Source organism: Apodemus sylvaticus, chromosome 17 (assembly GCF_947179515.1).
Source record: "Apodemus sylvaticus chromosome 17, mApoSyl1.1, whole genome shotgun sequence".
Classification (NCBI taxonomy): Eukaryota; Metazoa; Chordata; class Mammalia; order Rodentia; family Muridae; genus Apodemus; species Apodemus sylvaticus.
Genome location: NC_067488.1, coordinates 3,809,007 through 3,835,709, shown reverse-complemented (window position 1 = coordinate 3,835,709; position 26,703 = coordinate 3,809,007). Strand labels below are relative to the sequence as shown.

The following is a 26,703-nucleotide window of genomic DNA, read 5'->3' as shown; positions in this document are numbered from 1 at the left end:
AGAAGACACTGAGGTGAGACTATGTCAGTAAGACAGTCACAGTCTCTGGCTGAAACACTTACGAGTAGGGTTTCCAACCTAGGTTAGTTTACTCGATCCCTGCCTATCTCAATCAATCAATCAATCAATCAATCAACCAATCAATCAATGACCCTGTGGAATAAGTTATTCCTGAAAGGTGCTCTGAGGCGGTAAAATAAAAAACAGGGATTCAGGGCTGGAAAGATGGCTCAGTGGTTAAGTGAAGAAGGTCCTGAGTTCAAATCCCAGCAACCACATGGTGGCTCAAAACCATCCATAATGTGATCTGACACCCTCTTCTGGTGTGTCTGAAGACAGCTACAGTGTACTTACATATAATAATAAATAAATCTTTAAAAAAAGGGGGGGGGGATTCTTAGAGAATCTCCCAGAATGATCCTAAGTTCCACCTGAGGGCTGGTTTATAGACCTGGGCTTCCCTGACACATGTGAAAGAGTCTCCGGTCAGGCAGATGCCTCCATGAGGCTTCCTTCAGGCTTGGGAACCTGGGGACAGAGAGGGGACTCTTGTTCACACCCAGCTGCTGAGAGTCCTTTTCTATTCTTCCTAGCCATATGAAAGGTGATGCTGATTAGTAAATCTGTGTGATCAGTAAAGCCTGAAACCACCAGAGGGCTGGTTGTGGATGGAGATTCCACTTGGTAGCATCCAAGCTAGACAAAAAGACAGAAAGCACGCGAGGATACTCTACTATTTTCTCCAGAGGTGAGTGAAGTGGCCCTCAGCATCCAGCAGGCTTGGGTTCGGACCCTGAGAGGCAGAGCCTGGGGCATGGAGCTTCTGCCCTCAGTGTACTGACACCACCCGAGTGTGGAATGCTGCACAGTGCGCATGCTGTGCCCAACATCCTGCGGAATTAAATGGACTAAATTTTAAGATGTTTAGTACTTCTACTTATTTATGTGGCTGTGGGTGTGAATGGGAGTGTGCAAAGGTATACACTTGTGGAGGCTAGGGGACAACTTTTATGTCGGTTCTCTCCTTACCCACTCAGCTGGACAGCAGCCATCTTGCTGGCCTATTTATTCTGCATATTTAAGGGATAAATGGCAAGAACACATACAATTCTTTTCTTTAGTATTTTCAGGCTACAAGTGGTTGAATCTGCAGATGTGAACCCAAGAATGCAGAGGTCCATGCATATCTTTGGCTTAGTTGTTAGGAAATCTTGTTGGTGATCTGAGTCTGAAAGAGAGCTGGAGGTAGGCGGGAACCTTGTGAAATTCTCAAGCCTGCATTCCCTCCTTTGAATGGACCTACTCATTTCTAGTTAGCATTTATGTGTTTCTAAATCCTTTTCAAGTGACTCCAGACTTCCCTAGAAATGAGGTCACAGTGTTTTAAGCATCCCAGCCAGGAACCCTGAGTCCAGTGGGTGAATGCAGCCCCAAGTGAGGTGACACAACCCACCCCCTCCCAGCTAGCCCTCACCCACTCTACAGGAATGCTAGTCCAGTCTCCTTGGGCCTGCCAAGCACCCTCCCCATGGCCTTTCTATTTCTTAATCTTCCAATGATTTTTCTTTCAAGATATATTCCAACTGAGCATAGAGTTTTAGTATAACAATATTTTCAAACCAGCTTTGGTATTAGAATTTCTTTCCTGCTATATATTGAGATGAGATAACCTCAGGATTTCTAATTATAAAAAGGCCAGAGAGAATGCTCACATGAGATCCCTCCGCCCCAGTAAAACAAGGCAATAGGTTCAACACAAAGCCTACAGAGGCTGTGGTTACCTGGGCACAGGTGGAATCTGTCCTTTAGCTCAGCTTCCTAGTTTGGTGTCAGCTGTGACCGAAGGGCACCTTCCTCCTCTCTTGGCCTCTGACTAGAGAACTGATGCATGTCAGTGTGCCAGAAGGGTAAGTGTGGGGTACTTTACAGATACACGGATCTATTCAGTTTGAAATACTCTGGATTATTTTTAATGACTCCTTAGTAAGGGGGAAAGATTTTCTTCACGATTTGAAAACTATCCAAACAACAGACCATTTAAGGCGCTCAGCTGGAGGCTGTCCTTTTCTCCTGTGATGGAGTCAACCTATCCCTGCTCTTATGTATTTCATTATGGAGGTTTAGTCTTTGCCATGTAGCATTACTGGCCTCTTACTAATAGTAATATAGTCATTTGCTGCCACAGCCTGAATAGTCTATGGGAATTCATTCACCAAGAACAAGGCTATCATGTGCAGGAACTCATCCTTCAGCTTCTTTACTGGAGAAGACTCAACAAAGCCAAGTGTGGGCGCTGCTTTGATGTGACTATTAGTGATCTTGAGGACCAGGCTGTCACCCTGGACCTGTCGAAGAGTGACCCTGAGTCAGGAGCACATGCTCTGGAGATGACGACCATGAAGTAGTTTGAGGCCACAAGGAGTCCAACTCCTAGGTTTGCACATGATGCTCCCATGGAAGATTCTGCACTCACATCCAACACTCTTTAGGTTCTTCCAACCAGATGGGAAACCACAAGCCTTAGCTCTCCCATTGGTCCCTAGTATAAACCACCCCATAGCCTTTAAAATTCACTTTACAGCTGAAGGTGCAGGCTCAAGAAGTTTGATATTCACCCCAGGTGAATAGATCTGCCAGTCCAGATCTAGATCCAGTTCTGTACTGCCTACATATATCACCCAGTCCTACCTGGTCTCCCATGTGTGGTGCAGCAGATGGCCCGCTGCCACAGAGCACTATTTCTGCCCATCACAGACCCTTCCCTTGCATCCTCACCTGCTCTGAAAAGAGCCCCAGCAGCATAGTGCATGGCCAGCGCGTGCACCAGCTGCCTTGCCGTAGTGAACACTGGTCCTCTTTCAAACACAGCGAAGGAGAGTGGGGTGTGGTCAGAGGCTATGTACAGCTTCAGGGAGGCGTGAATGCTGACGAGCAGGCTCACTGGCTGGATGACCAGCTTCCGTAACTTCACTGGGTTCACCAGGGCCTTGGCGTGCTGTGTCACCTGCATGGGCAGCACCTGCCTCCCTGTTAAGAGCTGTGCATGGCGACCAGCCAGCCTGCTGTGAGGAAGGTAGGTGTCAAACAAAGTTTTGATGTAGTATACAAAGGTGTCCTCCACATACAGCCGTGCTGGTTTCAGTTCAAAAGTGACCTCACTGACATCGAGCAGGAAGTCCTTCCCCTCAGAGACAACGAGGCAAAGTTTGATGAAGCAATTCTCCTTGTATTCTTCCAAGTCTCTGCTGGAGACCAGGAGACTCTGCACTCTGGTGTACTGAGCAGGGTCTGTCTTCTCTCCTTGGCAGACCAAGACAGCAAAATGGAAATTAGACTTGTTATAAAGCTGGTTGTCCAGCTGCAGGTCTCCGCAGTAGACCTCCACACCGTAAAGCAGGAGGAAATTGGAGGGAGGCTCTTCCCCTGGGAGGACACCAGGCACAGGAGACACGTGGAGAGAAACATTGTCCAGGGTGAGCCTTAGCAGTTCAGATGGTGCCTGGTGTGTGAGGTCATCAGATACTGCCAGGCTCAACTGGGTGATGAACATCCTGAAAGTGACCATCCTCTCCAGAGCTCTAGAGAAAGCACAAAGCTAGTTAGTGTCTCTTGTTTCTTTCTAATTTCTGTTTCAGGACAGTGCCTCACTATACCCCTGAGGGAAGAACTCAGCATGTCTGGACAGAGCTAGCTACACTTGATGATTATTGGGAAATGTTCTGCTGGGACTACAAGGTCTTATTGTGGTTCTGTATGTGTTTTCTCTTATCAACACCAGATTTTTTTTTCTCCAAATTCTTCATTTTATACATTAATTCCCTCTGATGATCATGGTACAAAGAGAAATAACACTCCTTATATTAACAAAGATGAGCTAAGCAGAAAAAACCGATAGGTCAGCATGTGCCGATCAGCCCTGCACACAGCTGTGCCTATCAGCCCTGCACACAGCTGTGCCTATCAGCCCTGCACACAGCTGTGCCTATCAGCACTGCACACGCACACGCGCGCGCGCACGCACGCGTGCTCTGCTCGCCCTGTCCCCACTGGTAGAGCTGAAGAGCGCCTGGCCAGGGCCAGGTCCTCTGTGGAGCACGTCTCCCTCTCCACTCACCATTACCAGCGTGCCGCCTGCATCATGTTACCTCCCTCTGCAATAGTGTCAGTGCACGAGCATGCATTACTCCTCTTTTGAGTGAACAAACCCTGTTATAACCTCACTTCCTCTCTACCTGCTTCCCATTTCTCTGATCCTCTTTAGTAAAAAGCATTTCCACAAACATTTTCTTTGATTCTTTCTTTTCTCTCTGAAACTTGTTGCAAGGGGCGTATGCTCCCCAATCTGCTGAAACCTCCCTCTAAAGGTGACTAGTGTTAACGCGAGAGCTGACTTGGAGCTCAGCCCGTTAGTAACCCATCTTCTAGGACACACATCCTTGTCCCCACCTGTCTGCTCGCACGCACGCACGCACGTACCTACCCCTTTGGCTCTGCTGTCTGTCTCCTGGGCCAGGTTCTCTGTCTGCTTCAGGTCTCAGCACTGGCTGTGTGCTAGGTCTGGAAAGCGCTTCCTCCAGGGGTGAGATTCCTAACTGCCTTGATGTTTTCAAGTTTAAATGCTAGTCTCTTGAAAAGGTTTCCCCCAAACTAACTTTCCAACAACTCCCTCTCCCTGTCCCAAGGCCCTGTCAACTCACACATCTTTAATGGCTGTTTTTTTTTTATCCCTTAGAGCACTGATCTTCTACTATGCCCATGGAGTTCCTATGCTCCGGCCTCTCCCATTCTGTGCCTGTGAGAGTGGAACCTTTCCCTCACCATTTCCCTACTCCTAGATAAGACCTGACATCCAGCATGCACTTGACTGCATGGCCCAGGGAAATGCAAGCCAAGCAAGTATGCATAGACACCGTGCAGTTCTCACTTTACCTCACATGTGTGCACTGCGGCTGCCCTCACTGAGACTCATGCCTAGATGACATTTCTGAAATATATATGTAAACCTGAGACTGTACTATATAACTTAAATTATCTTTTCCAATTTTGTTATACTGTTGTTCGTTCTCTCTCTCTCTCTCTCTCTCTCTCTCTCTCTCTCTCTCTCTCTCTCTCTCCTTACCTCCCTCCCTCCCTCCCTCCCTCTCCTTCCTTCCTTTCTACAAACACTTTTGGACTATGTAAGCATTCCTAGCTAATATTATTTAAAGTATTATAAAAAATTAGTAGAGTCCAAACTAATAAGTTTTTGGTCATATATAGATACAAGGAATTTATTTATTTATTTATGGTTTTTCGAGTCAGGGTTTCTCTGTGGAGTCCTGGCTGTCCTGGAACTCACTCTGTAGACCAGGCTGGATTTGAACTCAGAAATCTGCCTGTCTCTGCTTTCCCAAGTGCTGGTATCAAAGGTGTGTACCACCAATGCCCGGCAAGGAATTTATTCTTAAAAGTCCTAAATAAATGCATAAAAATTTGTTCTATTATTTTTTATTGTAACTTAATTTTGTGATTATAAAATACATAAATCTATTATAGAACATTACTATGCAGAAATTATTAAACACTGAAAAACCCAAAGTTTGATTTTTTTCTTTCTCTTCCAGTATTGTCTATGTACACAGACAGAACCTACATGTCTTTATATATTCAGCGTCATGATAAGCTTGCTTTACTCTACATTACATCATATTCTTCTAGTCCACTGAAATCAGTAACACCTATATTCTGTGTACACTTAATATCACGTCAGTATAACTAACAATGAAATAACGCCTCTGTGTATATCCTGGCCTACTGTTTTCATGATTTTCTGAACTCTTAAAACTTTTCAAAGTGGAATTTCTAAGCCAGTATTCTCAACCTTCCTAACACTGTGACCCTTTAAGACAGATCCTCACACTGTAGTGACCCCAAACCATAAAATTATCTTCACTGCTACCTCTCACCTAACTGTCTGAGAAAGGGTCTCTCTCATCTGTAGCTTTGCACCAGGGCTGGCCTGGCTGGTCAGTGAGCCCCCAGGGTCTGCGTGTCTGCAGTCCTTCAGCACTGTGTCTCTAGGCCCACAATGCTTGCTACCTGGCTTTCCCGCAGATGCTGACCTCTATCTGCATGCTTACACTTTATTCCCTGGGCCATCTCCCCAGTCTCCTTGATGATAGATGTGCATCAAAGGTTCTAGGAGGTAGGTTCGTATTTATTATTTGCTCTAACTGCAAAGTCTAGTGATTTACATATCTGTTTTATGGATTTAGAGATACTAGCTTGCATCTTACACAAGTCTTAGCTTGAAAATCAGTTTGCTGAACTTATTTTTCAGTTATGCTGAATGGGGAGGGAGACTCAAAAGAGATTTTATATATATATATTATATGGATATAATATATATATTATATATATGCTAGAGGTATAACTTAATAACTGAATCTTTATTTTTGAATCACATGATAATTAACCAAAACCTTTAGTATGTATGTGGAGACAACAAGAATAATAAGTGGTAGATTTATTATTTTATGATGTGACAAGAATGACAAATAATAGGTTTATAATATTGTAAAGAAAGCTTACTATACTCCTGCTAGAAAAACAAACCCACCTGCTGGTGCTGGTAAAAATGGGTCCTGCTTTTCCTTCCGGGGCTAGAATGATAAAGACTGTGCCACATTGTTGGGTGATGTCCACATACACATAGCCAAAGCCAGTGAGGAATACAACCTGCCAAAACAATGTTCCGAATAGAATTAATAAGAAATAAGGACGTTGAAATGGCTAACTTAAAGTATTTTAAGTTCTAATTCAACATGCAAACACTTTCTAACCATGTGTACAGGCTATTTCGTTGACTTGGGGAAAAAAATCAAATCCAGATTTTTCAATCTGCAGGCTGTAGGTTCATAGAACAATGATGGATGACAGGCGCGAGTGTCTTCATTCTCTGGTGTTTGGAATTGGCACCAGCCCCGTGTGGGCTGGAGGCCAGCCATAGGTTCAGTCATTGTGCATATGAACTGCTGTGGAAACACTTATAACTCAGGACTGTAAACGCAATGTGAAAACCTCTCAGGCGCTTGCATGTTGACTTACTGCTGTAGAGACAATCCCACAGGCTGAGCATAAAAAACAAAACAAAAACAAACAAAAAACCCAAAAAACCTCTCACCAAATCTAGCAATAAGCCCCAATATCCCTCACATGACCAAAGATTTCAGTAAGTTCATTCGCTTAGTTTCGAAGTTTTTTCAGCCACAAGAAAGCTAATGAATAAAAGAGGCTCTGCTATCTCAGGAGCCAGTGCCAGCCCAGCAGAACAGATGTCATTGTGCATTAAATACCAGTGTTGCCTAAATGGATAAATATGTGAAACAGACCAGAACTATCCAAAAAACAACTGCAAGAACATCGTGTTCACAGCTAAGGTTACCTGAGGGAGAGGCAAGAGCCTCCGTGTGCTTCAATGCTGGGCCTCATGACCTGCAGAGTCACCGAGGTCCCAGTCTGGACCCTCCAGAATGGTTAAGACAGCGATAAAAGAGCAGACCGATGGTCCCCAGATGAAGAACGAAGCTAGACGTTTGCCTGAGTGTGCTCTAATGGCACACAAAGGCATCATGGAATGTTGACACAGACTCACGGAAACAGTCAAGGACTCACACTTGCAAGCAGTATCAAGGTCCCTGAGCCTCTTTGACGGTGGCTCCTTCCGCAGAAATTGACTGTCACAAGCTTCCAGGGCACCTGGATGTCATCCTGCCTTTTCTTTGTCCCCACTGTGATGAGGGCCTCTGCCCTGCTACTGTTAAAGTCTAGACCCTCACCTGCATTCACCTCCACTCCTGGGCTCTCTGTGCCTAGAAGACTCCCAACCCACCTCAAAACACACATGCATCTTTAACAATTTGAAGGACACCTTATTCTAGGAAGTTGTTACGTTTCTATTCCCCTCCTTAGTTCTGCATTCTAACAGCAGTTAGACACACTTCTACATGATCATAAAGCCTATTTATTAACTATTTACAGATCTGACTCAATCACTGGAGTCTAAACTTTTTGAGAACAAGAAAAAAACAGTTTGTTGTGCTTGTCTTTATATACCCAAGTCTCCCATACTGCTTTCCAAAAAATATTTCAAAGGACTCTGTATACTGAATTTTCTCCAATTGTTCCAAGAATTAATTTGATTATTATAAAAATTAAATGTCTCATCTTAAAATCTAAAGCTCACTGGGCAGTGGTGGCACACACCTGTAATCCCAGTATTCAGGAGGCAGAGGCAGGCAGATTTCTGAGTTCGAGGCCAGCTTGGTCTACAGAGTAAGTTCCAGGACTATACAGAGAAACCCTGTCTAGAAAAACAAAACAAAACAAAACAAAAAAATAATAATTCTCAATTATCAGAGAAACATTCACTGCTATAAAAGCCACAACTTGGCTGGACAGCTGGCTCAGCAAGTAAAGGTGCTTGCTATTACAGCCAATGAATTGAGTTTGATCTCTGAGACCTACATCACAAAAAGAGAGATCTATTTGAGAAAAGAAGACAATCTAAGCTGCCTTCTCTCATTGACCTCGGCTCCCATGTGTACATACCTATATTAAATAACGGTAATTTAAAAGAAAACCAAAGACATTCTCTGTATGAAAGCTTTCCTCCTATCTAACTATCCGGTCACCCTGTGTGGGACAGTTTTCCACCTGACCGACAGTTCTGGGCTACTAACCCTTTAAAGCTTCCTGTCAGTCTGTCCTTGATTGTTCTAGCAGAGGTGGCATGCCTCGAGGAAGGACGTAAAATGGTCAAAGCAGGGAAGCAACGAGTGTCCAGCTCATCCTCAGAGTAATCTCCAGGAACAGGAAGCGAAGATGGTTAAATAATCTAAGGTAATACAGACAAGGCTGCCTGATGGATTGAATCAAGTACTCAAGGGACTTTTGATAGCAAGAAAATTAACCTAAACTTTCAAGGTACTTCTGACTAAATGTCTGGACTTTGATTTTTGCTGTCTATGGCTCCTTCCCTCAACACTGAAAATGGAAAAAAAAAAAAAGGCCCTGGCTCAGAGCACCTCTCCTCTCTTCTTTCTGTAGTCAGAGCAACAAACCTCAACTTGGTACAGTGCAGAGGACTGAGCAGGAATTAGCTACTGGTAGTGATTTGAATAAGAATTGCTTCCAAGACTTTTAAATTTGAGTCCTTGCCTCCTCCCTTTGATGAAAGTGTTTATGGAGGATGAGGAGGTGTGTCCTTGGAGGAGATGTATCACTGGAGGGGAGCTTGGAGGTTTCAAGAGGTTTGACTGGTTCTAGTGTTTTTTTCTTTGCCTCCTACATGCAGATCAAGATATGAGCTCTTGATGTTCCTGCCACCATGACTTTGCTATGCTATGCTATGCTATGCTATGGTATGCTATGGTATGCTATGCTGTGCTATGCTATGGTATGCTACGGTATGCTATGCTATAACTCTAACCCTTTGAAACCATGAGGCCAGTTATGTGCTTTCTTTATAAGCTGCTTTGGTCATTGGGGTGTTGTCATAGCTAAAGAACAACACTAAGTCAAGTACCAAGGGAGTTAAGGACCAATATCCAGGCTTCCAGAGATTTCAAGGAAATCCTTGTCTGCCTCTGATCACACCATCATTCAATCTCTTCATCCAGTCTTTGACAAGGCCATAGAGAACCTATTAAGAATCTGTTGCAAGATATTTCCTATCCTTTCACATTGAGGCAGTGAGAGGCTAGTAATTGGAGGGGAAAGAAGAGGAGGAGCTAAGGGAAGTGAGGGGAAGAGAGGGAGAGAGGGGAAGTCTAGATGAGCAGAGCAGAGTGGGAGACATGGATATCTAGATAGCTTGAGATATATTTCTGGTGTTTTGGAGAGGTTAGAAATATTGGGGTATAGATGTTCAGAATTGAAAATTCTTGGTGGATTTTTCCTTTGACCAGCAAGAAGTGTCCCTCAGTGTCTCTTTTGATGACTTTAGCTTGAAAGTCAATTTTATCTGATATTAGAATGGCTACTCCAGCTCATTTCCTGAGACCATTGTCTTGTAAAATTGTCTTCCAGCCTTTTACTCTAAGGTAGTGTTTGTCTTTGACATTTAGGTGTGTTTCCTGTATGTAGCAACATGTAGGGTCCTGTTTCCTTATCCAGTCTGTTAGTCTATGTCTTTTTATTGGGGAATTGAGTCCATTGATGTTAAGAGATATTAAGGAATAGAGATTATTACTTCCTGTCATTTTTGATGTTATTTTTATATTTGAGTGATTATCTTCTTTTTGGTTTGATGAAGGAAGGTTACTATCTTGCTTTTCCAGGGTGTAGTTTCCCTCCTTGTATTGGAGTTTTCCTCCTATTATTCTTTGTAGAGCTGGGTTTGTGGAAAGATATTGTGTAAATTTGGTTTTGTCATGGAATATCTTGGTTTCTCCATCTATTGTGATTGAGAGTTTTGCTGGGTATAGTAGTCTTGGCTGACATTTGTGTTCTCTTAGAGTCTGCATGAGATCTGCCCAGGATCTTCTAGCTTTCATGGTCTCTGGTGAGAAGTCTAGTGTAATTCTGATAGGTCTTCCTTTATATGTTACTTGGCCTTTTTCTCTTACTGCCTTTAATATTCTTTGTTTAGTGCATTTGGGGTTTTAATTATTATGTGGCGAGAGGTATTTCTGCTCAGATTCAGTCTGTTTGGAGTTCTGTAGGCTTCTTGTATATTCATAGGCATCTCTCTCTTTAAGTTGGGAAAGTTTTCTTCCATAATTTTGTTAAAGATATTTGCTGGCCCTTTCAGTTGTAAATCTTCACTCTCATCTATACCTATAATCCTTAGGTTTGGTCTTCTCATTGTATCCTGGATTTCCTGGATGTTCTGGGATACAAGCTTTTTGCATTTTCTTTGACTGTTGAGTTCAATGGTTTCTATGGTATCTTCGGCATCTGAAATTCTTTCTTCCATCTTTTGTATTCTGTTGTTTATATTTGCATCTATGGCCCCTGATTTCTTCTCAAGGTTTCCTATCTCCAAAGTTGTCTCCCTTTGTGATTTCTTAGTTGTTTCTACTTCTGTTTTTAGATCCAGGATGGTTTTGCTCAGTTCCATCATTTGTTTGTTTGTGTTTTCCTGTAATTCTTTAAGAGATTTTTGTGTTTCCTCTTTCATGACTTCTGCATCTTGACTCAAGTTCTCTTGCATTTCTTTAAGTTTTTTTTTTTTTTTTTTTTTTTTTTGCGTTTCTTCTTTATTGGCTTCTATCTCTTGAGCCTTATTCTCCTGCATTTCTTTAAGTGATTTTTCTGTTTCCATTATACGGGATTCTAGCTTATTCATGTTCCCCTGTATTTCTTTAAGAGATTCATTTATGTCCTTTTTGTGTTCTTCTAGCAGCATCATGATCAGTGATTTTAAATCCAAATCTTGTTTCTCTGGTGTGTTGGCATAACCAGGACTTGCTGATGTTGGAGAGTTTGGTTCAGATGCTGCCATATTGCCTAGATTTCTGTTAGTAGCGTTCCTGCGTTTGCCCTTTGCCATCTTGTTCTCTGGAGTTAGTTGGTCTTGTCCCTGGCTGGTGTTTGGGCCTCCTGAAGGGCTCTGGGGCTATTACTGCAACACTATATGGCTGGGTTTCCCCTGTAGCAGATTGCTGATGTGCTGTCCTCCTCTTGGGTGCCCTTGCAGCTCTAGTGTGCTCTGCCCCAGATTGTGTCTGTGAACCAGATGGAGCCTGTTTGCACCTTCAGGGAGTGCTGATGGTGTATGCTGCCGGGACTATACCACTCCTGGGCATATACCCAAAAGATTCCCCACCATGTAATAAGGATACATGTTCTACTATGTTCATAGCAGCACTATTTATATTTGCCAGAAGTTGGAAAGAACCCAGGTATCCCTCAACAGAAGAGTGGATGCAAAAAATGTGGTATATCTACACAATGGAGTACTATTCAGCCATTAGAAACAATGAATTCATGAAATTCTTAGGCAAATGGATGGAGCTGGAGAACATCATACTAAGTGAGGTAACCCAGACTCAAAAGATGAATCATGGTATGTACTCACTAATAAGTGGATATTAACCTAGAAAACTGGAATACCCAAAACATAATCCACACATCAAATGAGGTACAAGAAGAACGGAGGAGTGGCCCCTTGTTCTGGAAAGACTCAGTGAAGCAGTATAGAGCAAAATTAGAACAGGGAAGTGGGAAGGGTTGGGTGGGAGAACAGGGGGAGGGAAGGGGCCTGATGGGACTTTCGGGGAGTGGGGGTCCAGAAAAGGGGAAATCATTTGAAATGTAAATAAATGTATCAATAAATTAAAAAAAAAGAAAAACAAAAGAAATACAATAAAAAAAAATATTGGGGTAGCTCCTCACCGCCATTTGTACTAGAGAGCCGGGAAGCTCCACAGCCTTCTGTGAGGAGAAAGTGATCTCCCAGCAGCACTTTCACTTTTGAGCACAGAGGTGGGATCTACACCTTCTTTCTGGAGGGGAATAGCTAGGAGCTCATGGGGCATATGATCAGTGGAGCAGCTGGGACAGAGGTCTTCAGGATGCCATTTGCACCAGGGAGACAGGCGGATCCACAGCCTTCTGTGCACAGACCCTGCCAGAAGAGAGCTGGTCTCCCAGGAGTACAGACACAGACTTACAGGCCCACAGGAGGGAGAAGCCCCAGCCAGAGACAGCAAGACCAACCAGCACCAGAGACAACCAGATGGCAAAAGGCAAGCACAAGAACCATACCAACAGAAACCAAGGCTACTTGGCAACATCAGAACCCAGTTCTCCCACCACTGCAAGTTCCAGATACTCCAACATACCAGAAAAGCAAGAGTTGGATTTAAAGTTGGATCTCATCATGCTGATAGAAGGCTTCAAGAAGGACTTAAATAACTCCCTTAAAGAAATACAAGAGAACATGGGTCAACAGGTAAAAGCCCTTAATGAGGAAACACAAAAATCCCTTAAAGAATTATAGGAAAACACAAACAATCAAGTGAAAGAAATGAACAAAACCATCCAGGATCTAAAAGTGGAAGTAGAAACAATAAAGAAATCACCAAGTGAGACATCTCTGGAGATAGAAAACCTTGGAAAGAATTCAGGAGTCATAGATGCAAGCATCAACAACAGAATACAAGAGATAGAAGAAAGAATCTCAGGTGCTGAAGATAGCATAGAAAGCCAATGCTTTCTCAACAGTAAATGACTTAACAGTAAAAGAAAATGCAAAATACATAAAGCTTGTAACCTAAAACATCCAGGAAATCCAGGACACAATGAGAAGACCAAACCTAAGGATTATAGGTATAGAGGAGAGTGAAGATTTCCAACTTAAAGAGCCAGTAAATATCTTCAACAAAATTATAGAAGAAAACTTCCCTAACCCAAAGAAAGAAATGCCCATGAACATACAAGAAGCCTTCAGAACTCCAAACAGACTGGACCAGAACTAAAAGTCCTCCCATCACATAATAATCAAAACACCAAATGCTCTAAACAAAGAAAGAATATTAAGAGCAGTAAGGGAAAAGGGGCAAGTAACTTATAAAGGCAGGCCTATCAGAATCACACCAGACTTCTCACTGGAGATGATGAAAGCTAGAAGATCCTGGGCAGATATCATACAGACCCTAAGAGAACACAAATACCAACACAGACTATTATACCCAGCAAAACTCTCAATCACCATAGATGGAGAAACCAATATATTCCATGATAAAACCAAATTTATACCATATCTTTCCACAAATCCAGCCCTACAAAGGATAATAGATGGAAAATGCCAACCCAAGGAGGGAAACTACAACCTAGAAAAAGCAAGAAAGTAATCTTTCAAAAAACCCAAAAGAAGATGACCACACAACATAAAAATAACATCAAAACTAACAGAAAGCAACAATCACTATTCCTTAATATCTCTTAACATCAATGGACTCAATTCCCCAATAAAAAGACATAGACTAACAGAATTATTTTTCATATAAATCTTCAATTTTAATCAGAAAATGTTTGTAATTCTTCTTTCAATTAATTTAGTCATTTTTTATGTCTACCATTTTATCTGCATTATTTTTCATGATAATCTTCAATTTTAACATTTTTCTATATATTTCTTCTATTTTATCAGAAACGTAGTCCATGTAAATCTCTGATTTTTTTCAGAAAATGTTTTTAATTCCACCTTCAATTAATTTAGAAAGGCTTTTTGTGTCTACCATTTTATCTGTATAATGTTCCATGAAATAGTCAATTTTAACGTGTTTTTCTATATATTTCTTGAATTTTATCAGAAACATTTTCCATGTAAATCTTCAATTTTACCTGAAAATGTTTATAATTCTACTTTCAATCAACTTAGGAATACTTTTATGCCTACCATTATTATATCTATATAAAATTTTCCATGATTTTCAATTTTAACATGTTTTTCTATAATTTTATCAGAAATATTTCTATTTCCTTTTTCAATTAATTTAGCAATGTTTATGTCTACCACTTTACTCTTCAATTTTCCATGAAACGTGTTTTCTATATATCTCCTATTTTATCAGAAATATTTTCCATGTAAATCTTCAATTTTATCATAAAATGTTTTACTTCCTTTTTCAATAAAACAAGCTTTTCAAAATAAAAATAAAAATAAATAAAAAATATTGGAACAATACTTTATCATTGTAAATTATCATTATGTAATTGGGAGTTTTATATACATAAATATATTTGATTAACTATTCAAGTTTAAGAGTTATGCTTTACTGGACACTTGGAAGGAGTGGTACAGAGGCCTGGTAGGGTGGTACTCTTATTAATTATTACCCATTACAAGAATCAATCATCAGAGAAGATAAAATCATATCCTTCAATTGCTCACAAAAAGTATAGTGTGTAAACAGTAAGACAGCTTTAAAAAGGTATGTGATGGGGCTAGAGAGATGGCTGAGCCGTTAAGAGCACTGACTGCTCTTCCCAAGGTCCTGAGTTCAGTTCCCAGCAATCACATGGTGGCTCACAGCCATCTGTAATGGGGTCTGGTGCCCTCTTCTGGTGTGTCTGAAGAGAGCAATGGTGGTGTACAAATATGCATAAATAAATAAATAAATCTTAAAAAAAAAATCAAGAATGTTGTTTCCAGCTGGACGGGCAGTGGTGGCGCACACCTGTAATCCTAGCACTCTGGGAGGCAGAGGCAGGGGGATTTCTGAGTTCGAGGCCAGCCTGGTCTACAGAGTGAGTTCCAGGACAGACAGGGCTACACAGAGAAAGCCTGTCTCGAAAACAAACAAACAAACAAACAAACAAACAAAAAACCAATGTTGTTTCCATTTTCCTTAGCACTCTGGCCAGCACATCCAGGGCACAGGACAGGCAGATGCTGTAAACAGCTAACTCTGAAGATAGCTCTGTGGCAGTCTTCTGGAGCCCTGTGTCTAGGCTCTCCACAGCACAGAGCAGGATTTATACCCACCCTTGCAGGCCATATCAGAAGCTCTGGCCAATAGGCTGAGGTAAAATAGACATAATGACACTACTGCTGAGCTAAAGCCCAGGAGGCAGAGCCACTCTCCTCCCTTGTCACACAGGCTATAAGAGGGTCTTCTATTATAGCTCAGTGCTTGGCCATATTGCCCACTGCTTTCTCTCTCTCTCTCTCTCTCTCTCTCTCTCTCTCTCTCTCTCTCTCTCTCTCTCTCTCTCTCATAATGGAGTTAAGTTGCACCAGAGATAACATGGGCCTACAATCTAACAATATGGTTTCTTCTTATACCTTGCATCTAGGTATCCATGTTCTTTTGCAACCCTGTCCTATATTGATATCAAGCTATGGTTCTTTCTTTAGTTAACAGAACATGGGCAGACAGAAGCGTGGAAAAGCTTATGTATTGACTTCTTGCATCCACACAGGTCTCCTGGTCTGGTTCACGCAGTAAAGGCCACACAGTGAGAAAGCTGTCCAGATCACCCAGATTGAAGTAGGTTATTCCTCCACACAGAAAAAGCACCCAGGCAACTTATACAATCATGAGAACTTGTTCATCATGGTTATAAGCCAAGGTCTTCTTCAGCTAGTCTGTCACAATGGAACAGCTGCAAGGTGATGGAGTTTCTACTGATCCGGGTCCCTGAGGGACCATAGTCCCTAAGGATAAGCACAGGGCATGTAGCATGAACCTAGGCACAATCTTGCTTAGACTATAGATTCACAAAGAATAGAGGCAGGGTTCAGAAAAACCTCAAAAGACGAGGCCCTGGCTTAATGGTCAGGCAGTTAAAGTGGACAGTGAAAGCTACAAAAATGGGGTTGCCACAGAAGTGTCAAACTACAGACAGAAAGTACTCAGGAGACAAATCATAAACAGGGTAGAAGATGAGGGCTTGCAGACACACTGACAGGACTGCTGGCCATTGTTGGCTGTGTCTAGTAATGAACGAGAAACAACTGATCTGGGCATTCTGCACCTTGCAAAATGAAAGTGCTCTGTAGGACATTGATGGCCCCAGCATCTGTGTTCCCTTTAGTTTGACTGCTGAAATTGTGACTGTGTTTCTGATGTGACCAAGAAAGCCCTCCTCAGTTCTTCTGGCATGAGCAGTGACAGTAAAGAAATCCCCTTGGCCTTCAGTTCTTGAGTTCATTCTGTTTGCTACATATGGAGTAAAACAGTCCATTATCAACAAGGCAGGAGCATGGCGGCATCCAGGCAGGCTTGGGACAGGAGGAACTGAGAGTTCCTCATCTTCATCTGAAGACTGCTAGTGGAAGAGTAGCTTCCAGGCAGCTAGGAGTAGGGTGTTAAAGCCCACACCCTCAGTGACACACCTACTCCAACAGGGCCACACCTCCAAATAGTACCCCTCCCTGGGCCCAGCATATACACACCATCACACCTGCTAAGCCACAGTTGAGCTTTAGTTTCTGAGTAATGATACATATTATGCTGGGATTGATGGCTACCCATGACCCAGAGAGTAAGGCCTCACCAGACTGTGGGTTTACCAGTACCTTGACTTTAGGCTTCCTAGACTCTAGAACATGAGAAATAAATGTCTGCTACTTATGAGTTTCCCAATCTATAGTACTTGTTATAGTACTGCACATAGACTAATGTTAAAAATCCTGAACAGCAAGAGACACTCTACAGCCTCTGAACAAAAGACGGTAAACAGTTTGCTAACAGACGGCAGGTAGCAGAATTACAGGTTAAAACATTTTAACTGCTGCAATTCTAACTGATTAAGAATTCAACTTAATGTTATACTTTTAATGCTGAGGACTCAGGAATAATGCAAGCAGGAAACAGGCTTCTTAAAGGATGAAGATTACAGTTACTGCCTGGTGGGTGGGACTTGAGTAGGTAAGAAGGCAACTGAGCTTTGGAGACATTACAATAGCCGTATGAGCCCAGCCTAAAAGGAACTGATTATCTGAGCAGTTATAGGCTTTGTATGGCCAAAGAAGTCCTAAGTGCGGACCAGGCACCTGAAGAGTTCTTGAGATGCTCCGCTCTCAGGAGGAGGGACAGGGCTTAAAGATGGTTTCCTGTTTCAGGTATAAACTCTTCAGGATGTTCCCAGAGAAACTTCAGAATTTACATGGGCAAGAGGCTACAATATCTCTCAGTTTCTTCCTTGGAGACATTATCCTGTTCTACAAAATAGCAGCGAGAGGAGATGGTTAGGTTCTTAGGTCTACAGACCTGAATGGAGAAGATTATGTGGACCCAGTACCCTTCTCCAACAGGAGACTTCAATTTTGATGTATTGAGTGGATAAGACTTTTATTTCATGTGTGGGAAAAAGAATGAATTGGATGATTGACGGCCACAGAGATTGCTCTTGAGGGGAACAGGGGGAGACAGTGGTTTGCTGCCAGTGTGGCCTAGCTGGTCAAGAGCATGACGTTCAGTTCTAGCTTACATTTTACACTGCACTCTCGTCACCTGCTTGTAGTCACCTAGGTGGTTGTTATAGGTAATCCTGATCATCAGTGGAACAGGATTTAGTATCATGGACACCCCTAGGTGCTTCTATAAAGGAGTTTCCAGAGAGGTTTGAGTGAGGGGAGACCTGCCTGATTTGGGGTAACGTCATTCTCTGGGATGGGGTTCTGAGTTGCACAGAAAGAGGGAAAAAGTGAGGCACGCCCAGCACCTCTCTCTGCACTGAGCACACGTGAACTCGTCCTCCCTGCCCCGGTAGTCTGTGAGCCTGAGGGAACCCGTTCACACCCAAGAGGCTCTGTGTCGGGAATTTAGTGGCAGTGAAGGGAAAAGCGATGGAATGAGCAAGTGTGTAGTCACAAGCTGCTGCTTGGTGCGGAGCTCTTGTGTTCTGTGCTACCTGAGTGAGTGCCACAGAACTTCACTGTGCAGGCCATCTTACCTGCTGGAGAGAACAGCAAGCAGCCTGAATCTTGGCATATCGCCTCTTACTATAACTACCAATAAAAAAATGGAAAGATAATTTGTGCTTTTCTGGCCATTCCATTATGTTTATCAACATGATTACTACATTTCTATTTTGCATACAATATTGTATAATGATACCAATTTAACTTTCCCAAGTAAATCGGTTTTGAGCGGACACACAGGAGGACATTGTTGGAAGCCTTCCTTTTCTGCCACCTTGCGCTCTCCCCAGCATCCCTGAGGAGATCAGGGAGGATATCAGAAGGGCCGTCTAAGCATTTCATTATGGTAGGCCACATTAAACTTCAATAAAAGTTAATCTTGTCATTGATTTCTTATGCCGACCCCACCTCCAGTCTTCACCATCCCTACCTCATTTGGTCTCCAGCTTCTATTACAGTACTTCCTGGTGGCCTGATTATTTCCTACCTGAGTGGTCCTGCCTTCCTCAAATTCTAGGCAGAAAAGGGTAACTGCTATCTTTTATTCCTAGCCTACTCTGGTTCCCTTTCAGCACCCAACATTGTCTATCGCATTGTGTGTTGCATTGCTATGCTACACACAACGACCAAAGGCAACACCAGGAGGAGAGAGGTTATCTCACCTCACAGCTTATGCCCCTTACTGGCCTTATATAATTTCCTACTTTAGAAATTCTAAGTTAAAGATGGTGTAAAACTTATCTAGTGCAGGGAATTGTTATGTCTACAATGAACCGAAGATACGGTAATTAGAAATTTTATTTTTTCAGCTGATTTAAGCTATGACTCATTTTTTCATGCCTGTATTGGGGAGAGTAAATTTAAACCTTGTTACTTATATACCCATGTGTGAAGTACTTCTTTAAAATTTTTCTTTAAGTTTCTTAGGTTGTTTCATAGAACCCAGATAGTTCCCAAACTTATTATATAGCCAAGGATGACTCTTACTTCTGATCTACTCCCAGATGCTAAGTGCGGAGATTACAGATATACAGAGCGAGGCCTTCTTTCCTTTCCTAGGCCCCTCCTGCTTTTTTGTTCTTCTGAGACAGATTCTCACGTAGCCCATGCTGGCCTCAAACCTGGTCTACAGCAGAAGCTGGCTTTGAATGTCTGATCTTCCTTTCATAGCTCACCTGCTGGGATTCTAGCATGCACCACACCCTAGCTGTGCAGAAAAGTTCTTTAAAATGCATCTCAGCTAGAAGCAAAGTGCTATGTGCATTTTTCTGGGCCTTGCCTATGAATAGGTCTGTAAGTATGCTAAGAGACTGTTTTGTCATCTGTGCAGGGAGAAGGGGTAAGAAGCAGCCTGCTGTCAGCTGGGGTCTGCTCTAAGCTTTCTTTCCACATATAATCCTGGGTTCAAACTCTCAGTCCACTCACTCCAGCTTTGAGTGTAGCATCTACACTAAAGGGATCATGGTAGACTACTGGCAAACCGTTTAGAGTGTCTAAATATATAGCATTCGATATACAGTATCATAAGGTATTTGTACTGGGGAAACAGTGGCAGTAACTGAAGCAGAGACAGGTCAGGTGTGCTAAGCCTTTTGACAACACAATAGTGTCATTCACAAAGCCCATGCTTATGATCCATGCAACTGAGTTAAGTTTTCAAAATCTCTTAGTATTTTAAGTAAGCTTGTGATTTGATGTTGGACTACATTTGAAGCTACCCTTGGCTCGACACAGCCTGGGACATCACCAACTCAGTTGCTGGCAGGTTGAGGTGGAGACGCTTGTAAAGTCCTCTAGGCTGAGATGTTTGGTTAGTGGCAAAAGATACAAATTTGGAGATTAGGAGGAGTATGAGGGCTTGAAAGATAACTGGGAGTGATCAGGTGATAGACAGAAGCTAAGGTTATGAAATGAGTTAGATCTTCCAGAAAGGAAAAGGAGAGATTTCTAGGATGAAAGGAAAGCTCTGATAGGGAGATAAAAAGAGAACAGTACATATTCTGGGTATGATTTCACCAGCTATATACGTTTTGAAAGACATTTCAGAGAAATTTCTGCTCCTGACTATCTTTGAAATGGTTGTGACTTGGCCAGAACATAGGAAACTCTAGACCAGGCCACTTGGAGGGCACTTGAAAGGTTTGCTGGTATCAGTTGTGGCTCCAACAGGGTTGGGATGTATGAGAGAAACAAGCAAGCAGCTCTGCTACCTACAGTTTCCAACTCCCTCACCCACTCTGACAATGTCTTCCATATTCAAATTCCTAGATGGAGGCTAGATACCAGTTGTGTCAAGCAGTAGTGTTCATGTCAACTCCTGCAGTATGCACCGATATACACTGATTGTCAACTATGTGCTGGTTCATTAAGGCCCTTAGTAGATGTATCTCATGATAGTTTTATAGATATGACATATGTTCAGCACAGTTTAAGTGCTTTTGGGAACATTGTGTTACAACAGACCCATGGAATAGATAAAAATACTTTCTGGTGTGCTACTGGGTGATTTAACCCAGTTACAAAGAAAGTGTCTAGGAGAACCCTGTGTTTTCTCACTCAACATACTTCGTACTGGCTTGGATGAATATGTAGAATATATGCTCACCATACCTGTACAGGAAATAAAGCTACCGTGAATACTTAATGTTAAATGAGAAGTGTCACCTGCCAACCCCCCTGCCTTTTTTTTTTTTTTTAAATAAGTACTTTCAACAACATAGGCTAAGCCAACAGTAAGAAGACTTAATCTTAGTGTACTGGGGATAAATGTAAAGTCTTATTATTGGGTTCAAAAAGTCAACTGTATAGCAAGTCATCTGCTAAAGACCTGGGGGATGTGGCTGACCACAAGTTCAGTAATAACAAACAGTCTGAACTTGTTAATAAAAAGTTAAGTTACTGCTCTATTAATGGAAGCACTGGTTAGACCACATTTGGAATACTGTGTGTAATTCCATTTGCCAGATTTTACAAAGGGAGCATAACATACTGCTGTGTTCAGACGGGTAACTAAGGTGATGTGTTGGGAGATCACATTTACTGAAGGAGTGATTCAAGGAACCAGAATGCTTGGGTTGGGTAAGGAAACACTTAGAGATGTTTAGGCTGCCATCAAAAACCTGTAGTGTGACTGTAGCAGCAGGGAAGTAAACACTCTGTGGTGTCCTGTACCAGTGGCTCTCAGCCTTCCTAACGTTGTGACCCTTTAATACAGTTCCTCATAATGTGGTGACCTCCAACCTTAAAATTATTTTTGTTGCTATTTCATAACTGATTTTGCTACTGTTATGAATTATATGTAAAGTTCTGTTTTCTGATGGTCATTTGCCCTCAAAGGGGTCGCAAAGATAGAGACAGCTTCCAGTTGTCTGAGTGAGAACAATGATGCGTCTTAACATTTCCACTGCACCGGTCACTGACCTCTAATGGTGGAGGGAAAATCCCCCTCTAGATTTATGAGTAGATCCAGGGGCCAACTGGCTGATTATACTCTGTAAGCTGCAGCCTCTCATCAGCAAATAAATTAAAGAACAAACTTGGCCTGAGCGTCTGAGACCCTGTGGTGACCAACGATCTATCTTAGACTTACTCAACTACACATCATTTAGGCAAGTCTTTGAGCTGAAACTCATGCCTTATTTGGGGACATGGTAGTAGTGCCATGCTCTCGTTACCCTGGAGCTTAAAGAGTGTAGAGAAGAGGATCCTTGGGGCCCCCAAGCTGACTAGCATAGTGAGCCTCAGCTTCCAGAGAGAGACACTGTCTCAGTTTTTTCTTCTTCTTAGAAATAACATGACAGGAGGTGAAAAATGGCTTCATGGGTAACGTGCCTACAAATTGAACATGAGGATTAGAGCTTAGATCCAAGAACACAAGTGAAGCTAGATACAGTAGTGTGTGTCTACAATCTCACTGTTCCTAGAGCGAGGTGGCTGGAAGGTGGAGATAGGGAAATCTCTGAAGAGATCCTACCTCAAATAAAGTAGAATGTAAGGACTATGACTTTCACATGTGTGCTGCACATGTGTGTGTCCATACTCATATGCATGCACATATGTGTACACATGCACAAGGATAAAATAAAGTTACTTTGCATAAACCATTTAATGACTTCTCATGACCTTAGGTTGAAGCCCATCATTTTTGCAAGGTCACACATGGTCTTATTAATAAGTCCTGAATGCCTCAGAGCTCTGTCTTTTCCTTTTCTTTCTCTACACCACAACCACCTTAGCATTTAGTGTCCTAAAGGGAGTATGCTCCAATTTGAGTTTTGAAGCTTCCAACATGTTCTTTCTGCTTATAAAATTCTCCCTCTCTCTTGTCTAATTCCTGCCTCTACAGCCTTGGAGGTGCTGATGGCAGGCCCTAGCCCCCGGCTTCCTTTAAGAGCACCAGTTTCCCTTCTTTACAGCACTGTAAGAGTTTGCAATAATATGATTGCTTGTTCTTACTAATGACTGTCTCCTTCACATGTAAAGTTGACAGCATGGGCTGTTAAATCTTTCTCAGAAGCTTTGTTACTGCTACACATCCTGAATCTAGTATTTGTTGGCTGGATGATGCAGGCTGTTAAGAGTTGCTAGTTACATGGTAACCTCTGTGTGCTCTCTGTATCTTGCTTTGACTTTTAAAATATACCATTGCCTAACTACCAAATATAAGGTTCTGACTACCAGAAATTGAAATCCGTATGCCACCACCACCACAGGCACCAAACAATTCTGCTGATAGTATAAGACCCAGAAAAAACCAAGGGCACTCCAGCACTCCACGCCTCGGAAGGCAACACCCAAATCACTTGTGAGAAATGGTCTTGATGCAATAGCAAGAGGATTTTTATTCCAGATCTCTGGGGTCTACAGTCGTACACCGCACAGGTGTAGAGGACTGTGGGACCCTGAGCAACTGAAGTCAGGGGTATTTAAAGGGGAAAAATCCCAAGGCAAGGGGTGGAGGACAATCAAGCATGGGAAGGGAAGTACAGAATGAGGAAGTCAGGCAATAGTTTATGCCTTAAGGAAGGTTAGAGATTATCTGGAGCAAACATCCTTGGGGCTTTGTATAATTAAACTCTGGGCCAGTCATCAGATGTGTCAAGAATGTGGTGAGCTAGTTCCACGGACAGGTCGGTTATCTTTAGGATAATCTTAAGGCCAAGGGTCTCAAGCTGAAGGCGGAAAGGCCGGTTACTCAGTGACCCAGTGCTTAGGCTAATTGCTAGGGGCCTAAAAATAGTGAGTTGGGGGTCTCTCAATAGGATCAAAGTAATGACAAAATTATCCATGTAAATTTGTTCTGTAGGCTCAAAGAATCCTTCTTTCTGAGGTTATAAAATTTACCTGGCAACAGCCAGGTAGGTCTGACCCATTATAAAAGGGGCTGCTGCCGCTCCTCCATCTCTTGCTCTCTTTCTCTGCCTCCCTCCCCCCTTTCCCCATGTGCTCATGGCTGGCCTCTGCTCCTTTACTTTTCTCTTTTTCTCTCTGTCTCTCTCTCTGTGTCTCTCTCTCTCTCTGCCTCTACTACCCTCTTAACTCCCCTCCCCATGCCCTAATAAACTCTATTCTATACTATACTGGCTGGTCCCTCAGGGGGAAGGGATGCCTCAGCATGGTCTCCTGAGGCCCCCCTTCCCCACACCTCACCACACCGCCATAGAACATATTCCCCCTCTTTATCTTTTTATAAACACAACACCCATAACAGATTTTTGAATGATTTCACTCTGTTTATTTAGGTCAGGGTTGAAACTCATGTCCTGTCCCTCAGATCTAGAGGACAAGGCTGCTACCCAGGGCTGCTTTCCCACCAGGACTCAGCCATTTCTTTCTGGTTTATATGACTGAGTATTATTGAGGGTATGTGTGAGAAGGTCTGAAAGCCATTTTAGTTCAGAGGAGGAAATGCACCCCAGTCTGCAGGATATATGGCACACAGCTCCTAGAAGATGAATGGGAACTTGCACCTCAGCAGGACCCTGCCTCCACAGGTGAGGTGTTGGGAAGAGCACCTCTTCTGAGCTTTGAAGTATCCAGGGTACAAAGGTGGAGGAAGTTTAAAGTGAATGAAACTCCCAAAATGTAGTTTGGCAGGGAGCATGCCTATGGTAAAGAATTTCCTAATCACACATAAGTAAGATTTCAAAAACCTTCATGTTGATGCAGCAAGTTCCAGGATTTCTTCTGTAGAGTGCTGAGACTGTAGACATTTGAAGGTCCACAGGTGCTCCAGGTTTTCAGCTCAAATGAGAGCTGCTGACTTGAAAGTTCACCCTGGGACGCTGGGCCAGCACAGAGCAGGTGGGCAGAGTGAAGGGCTCTCCAGGATGCTCAACTGTTCTTTCTTCTGTTCCTGACCTTGTGTCTGCTTTAAGCTACTGCGTTCTCAGACCTCTCCCACTTTTCTCTTAGTAGATTATATACTTCACAAACTCTAGAAGAACCCAGTCAATTTTTCAGCCTTGTCCTCCCTCCTCTTTCCCTCTCTGAGTGGAGTTCCTCTGCTTGCCCCTTGGGTCTCTCTCTGGGTACTGTGTCATTCACCGTCTTCTTACTCTTTTTGTTCTCTTTCTTTCTTTCTTTCTTTCTTTCTTTCTTTCTTTCTTTCTTTCTTTCTTTCTTTCTTTCTTTCTTTCTTTCTTTCTTTCTTTCTTTCTTTCTTTTCTTCCTTCCTTCCTTTCTTTCTTTTCTTCCTTCCTTCCTTTATCCTCCTCCTCCTCTACTATTTATTTATTTGTTTATTTATTTATTTAATGTATATGAGTACTCCATTGCTCTCTTCTGACACACCAGCAGAGGGCATCAGATCCCATTACAGATGTTTGTGAGTCACCATGTAGTTGCTGGGATTTGAACTCAGGACCTCTGGAAGAGCAGTCAGTGCTCTTAACCTCTGAGCCATCTCTCCACCATCTTCTTACTTGTTCTTCTCCGGTGTTGTGAACACTTCTTTCTACACTGTCCTCACCCCAAGAGAGAGCAGTTCTCACTGCCTCTGTTTTCAGGCCTTCTGCTCACTCCAGCTAGTTGAGTCTCATTATCTCCCTCTGCCTTTGTTTTCACTCTGCAGGCCATCTTTCTGAGCCATTTCCTGACACAGGTGGGCTCTCTCCTCTGGGCTCTTCTGGTGCTCTGTGCTTGCAGGCCACACCCGAGATTCTCATGGACTCCTGTACACAACCTTTTGGTAACTATGCTTCTTACTCAATATACTCATCTGGTTATTAGCTTATTTAGCTGGTCTTTATTAAGATCTTAGTGTGCTGACAGGCACTCGGCTATAGGCTGAGGATAGGGTATTATTTAACTACCAAGAATGTGATAGAAAATTATTTAAGTACAAATCAGGTGGTTATCAATAGATTAATGGTTGAAGAAAACATATCTACAAATCCATCAGTCTCTCTCTCTCTCTCTCTTTCCATATGTATACCCACATGGACCATTATTCAGATATAATTACAGAACTAAATTACGTCACTTGCAGGAAAATAGATGGGACTAGAGATCATCACATTAAATGAAATGAACTAGACCCAGGAAAACAAGTACTGTATGTTTTCTTTCATATATAATCCAAGTATATGATATCCATGTATAAAATTGTAAAAAAAAAAAAAAGAAGACAAAAATCCTAGTAAAAGCATCTACACGCAGTTTGGTATTAGAGACACTTGTGAGTGTGGTGACTTCTCAACTTCTTTGTAATGTAAACAACATTGCAATGGTTTGTGTTTGCATTGTGTCAATGTTTCATATTTTACATTTTCATTGAATAAATATTACATAGAGAATTCTGGATGTTTAATGCTTAGAAAGAGAAAAGTAAGTAAAACTACAGGTGCTGTACACGCACAGACAGGGCCCAAGGAGAGGCAGAGAGGGTCATGGGGCTCTCACACCTCCTGAGAGGAGAGAGTGCCCCGAGAACCGGGAAAGAATACTCAGGGTATCCACGTGAGGAGCAGCTCAGGCGGCACATGCTAGGCAGGGCTGGATACAACCTTAGGTCCTTTTAAATGATGGGATCTAGGTCATGCTACTGCTGGAGGGCTCCCACTTCTAGAACAAGTTGTAATTAGCTTGGTTGTTTTAAAGCTTAAAGAGGGTGTTCAGGGCAGTGTCAGGCAGACAGTGGCTGTTACATGATAACTATTATTATCATCATAATGTTTTATACTTTAACATATTTATAGACATTATAATAGGTCATATTTTGACAGCTTTTGTGAAGAACAAACAATGTGAAAGACCTTTAAGAAAGTGTAAGCATGGATTTATTCAGCTATAAAAGGCAACAAAACTCTGATACGAGCTGTAACATAAGAAACCTTTAAGACAAC

The 26,703-nt window shown here is 42.4% G+C and overlaps 1 protein-coding gene across 3 annotated transcripts in view; it reads right to left on the bottom strand.

Annotated features, from left to right (window-relative positions):
* Vps13b (vacuolar protein sorting 13 homolog B) overlaps positions 1–26,703 on the bottom strand; it is a 564,131-nt gene that overhangs the window by 16,517 nt on the left and 520,911 nt on the right. For all 3 annotated transcript variants that reach the window (XM_052160919.1, XM_052160921.1, XM_052160920.1), the window contains 2 exons: positions 6,599–6,717; positions 2,776–3,578 (listed from right to left, as the gene is read on the bottom strand). In XM_052160919.1, coding sequence (XP_052016879.1) covers positions 2,776–3,578; positions 6,599–6,717 — 922 coding nt within the window. The remainder of the gene's footprint in view (positions 1–2,775; positions 3,579–6,598; positions 6,718–26,703) is intronic.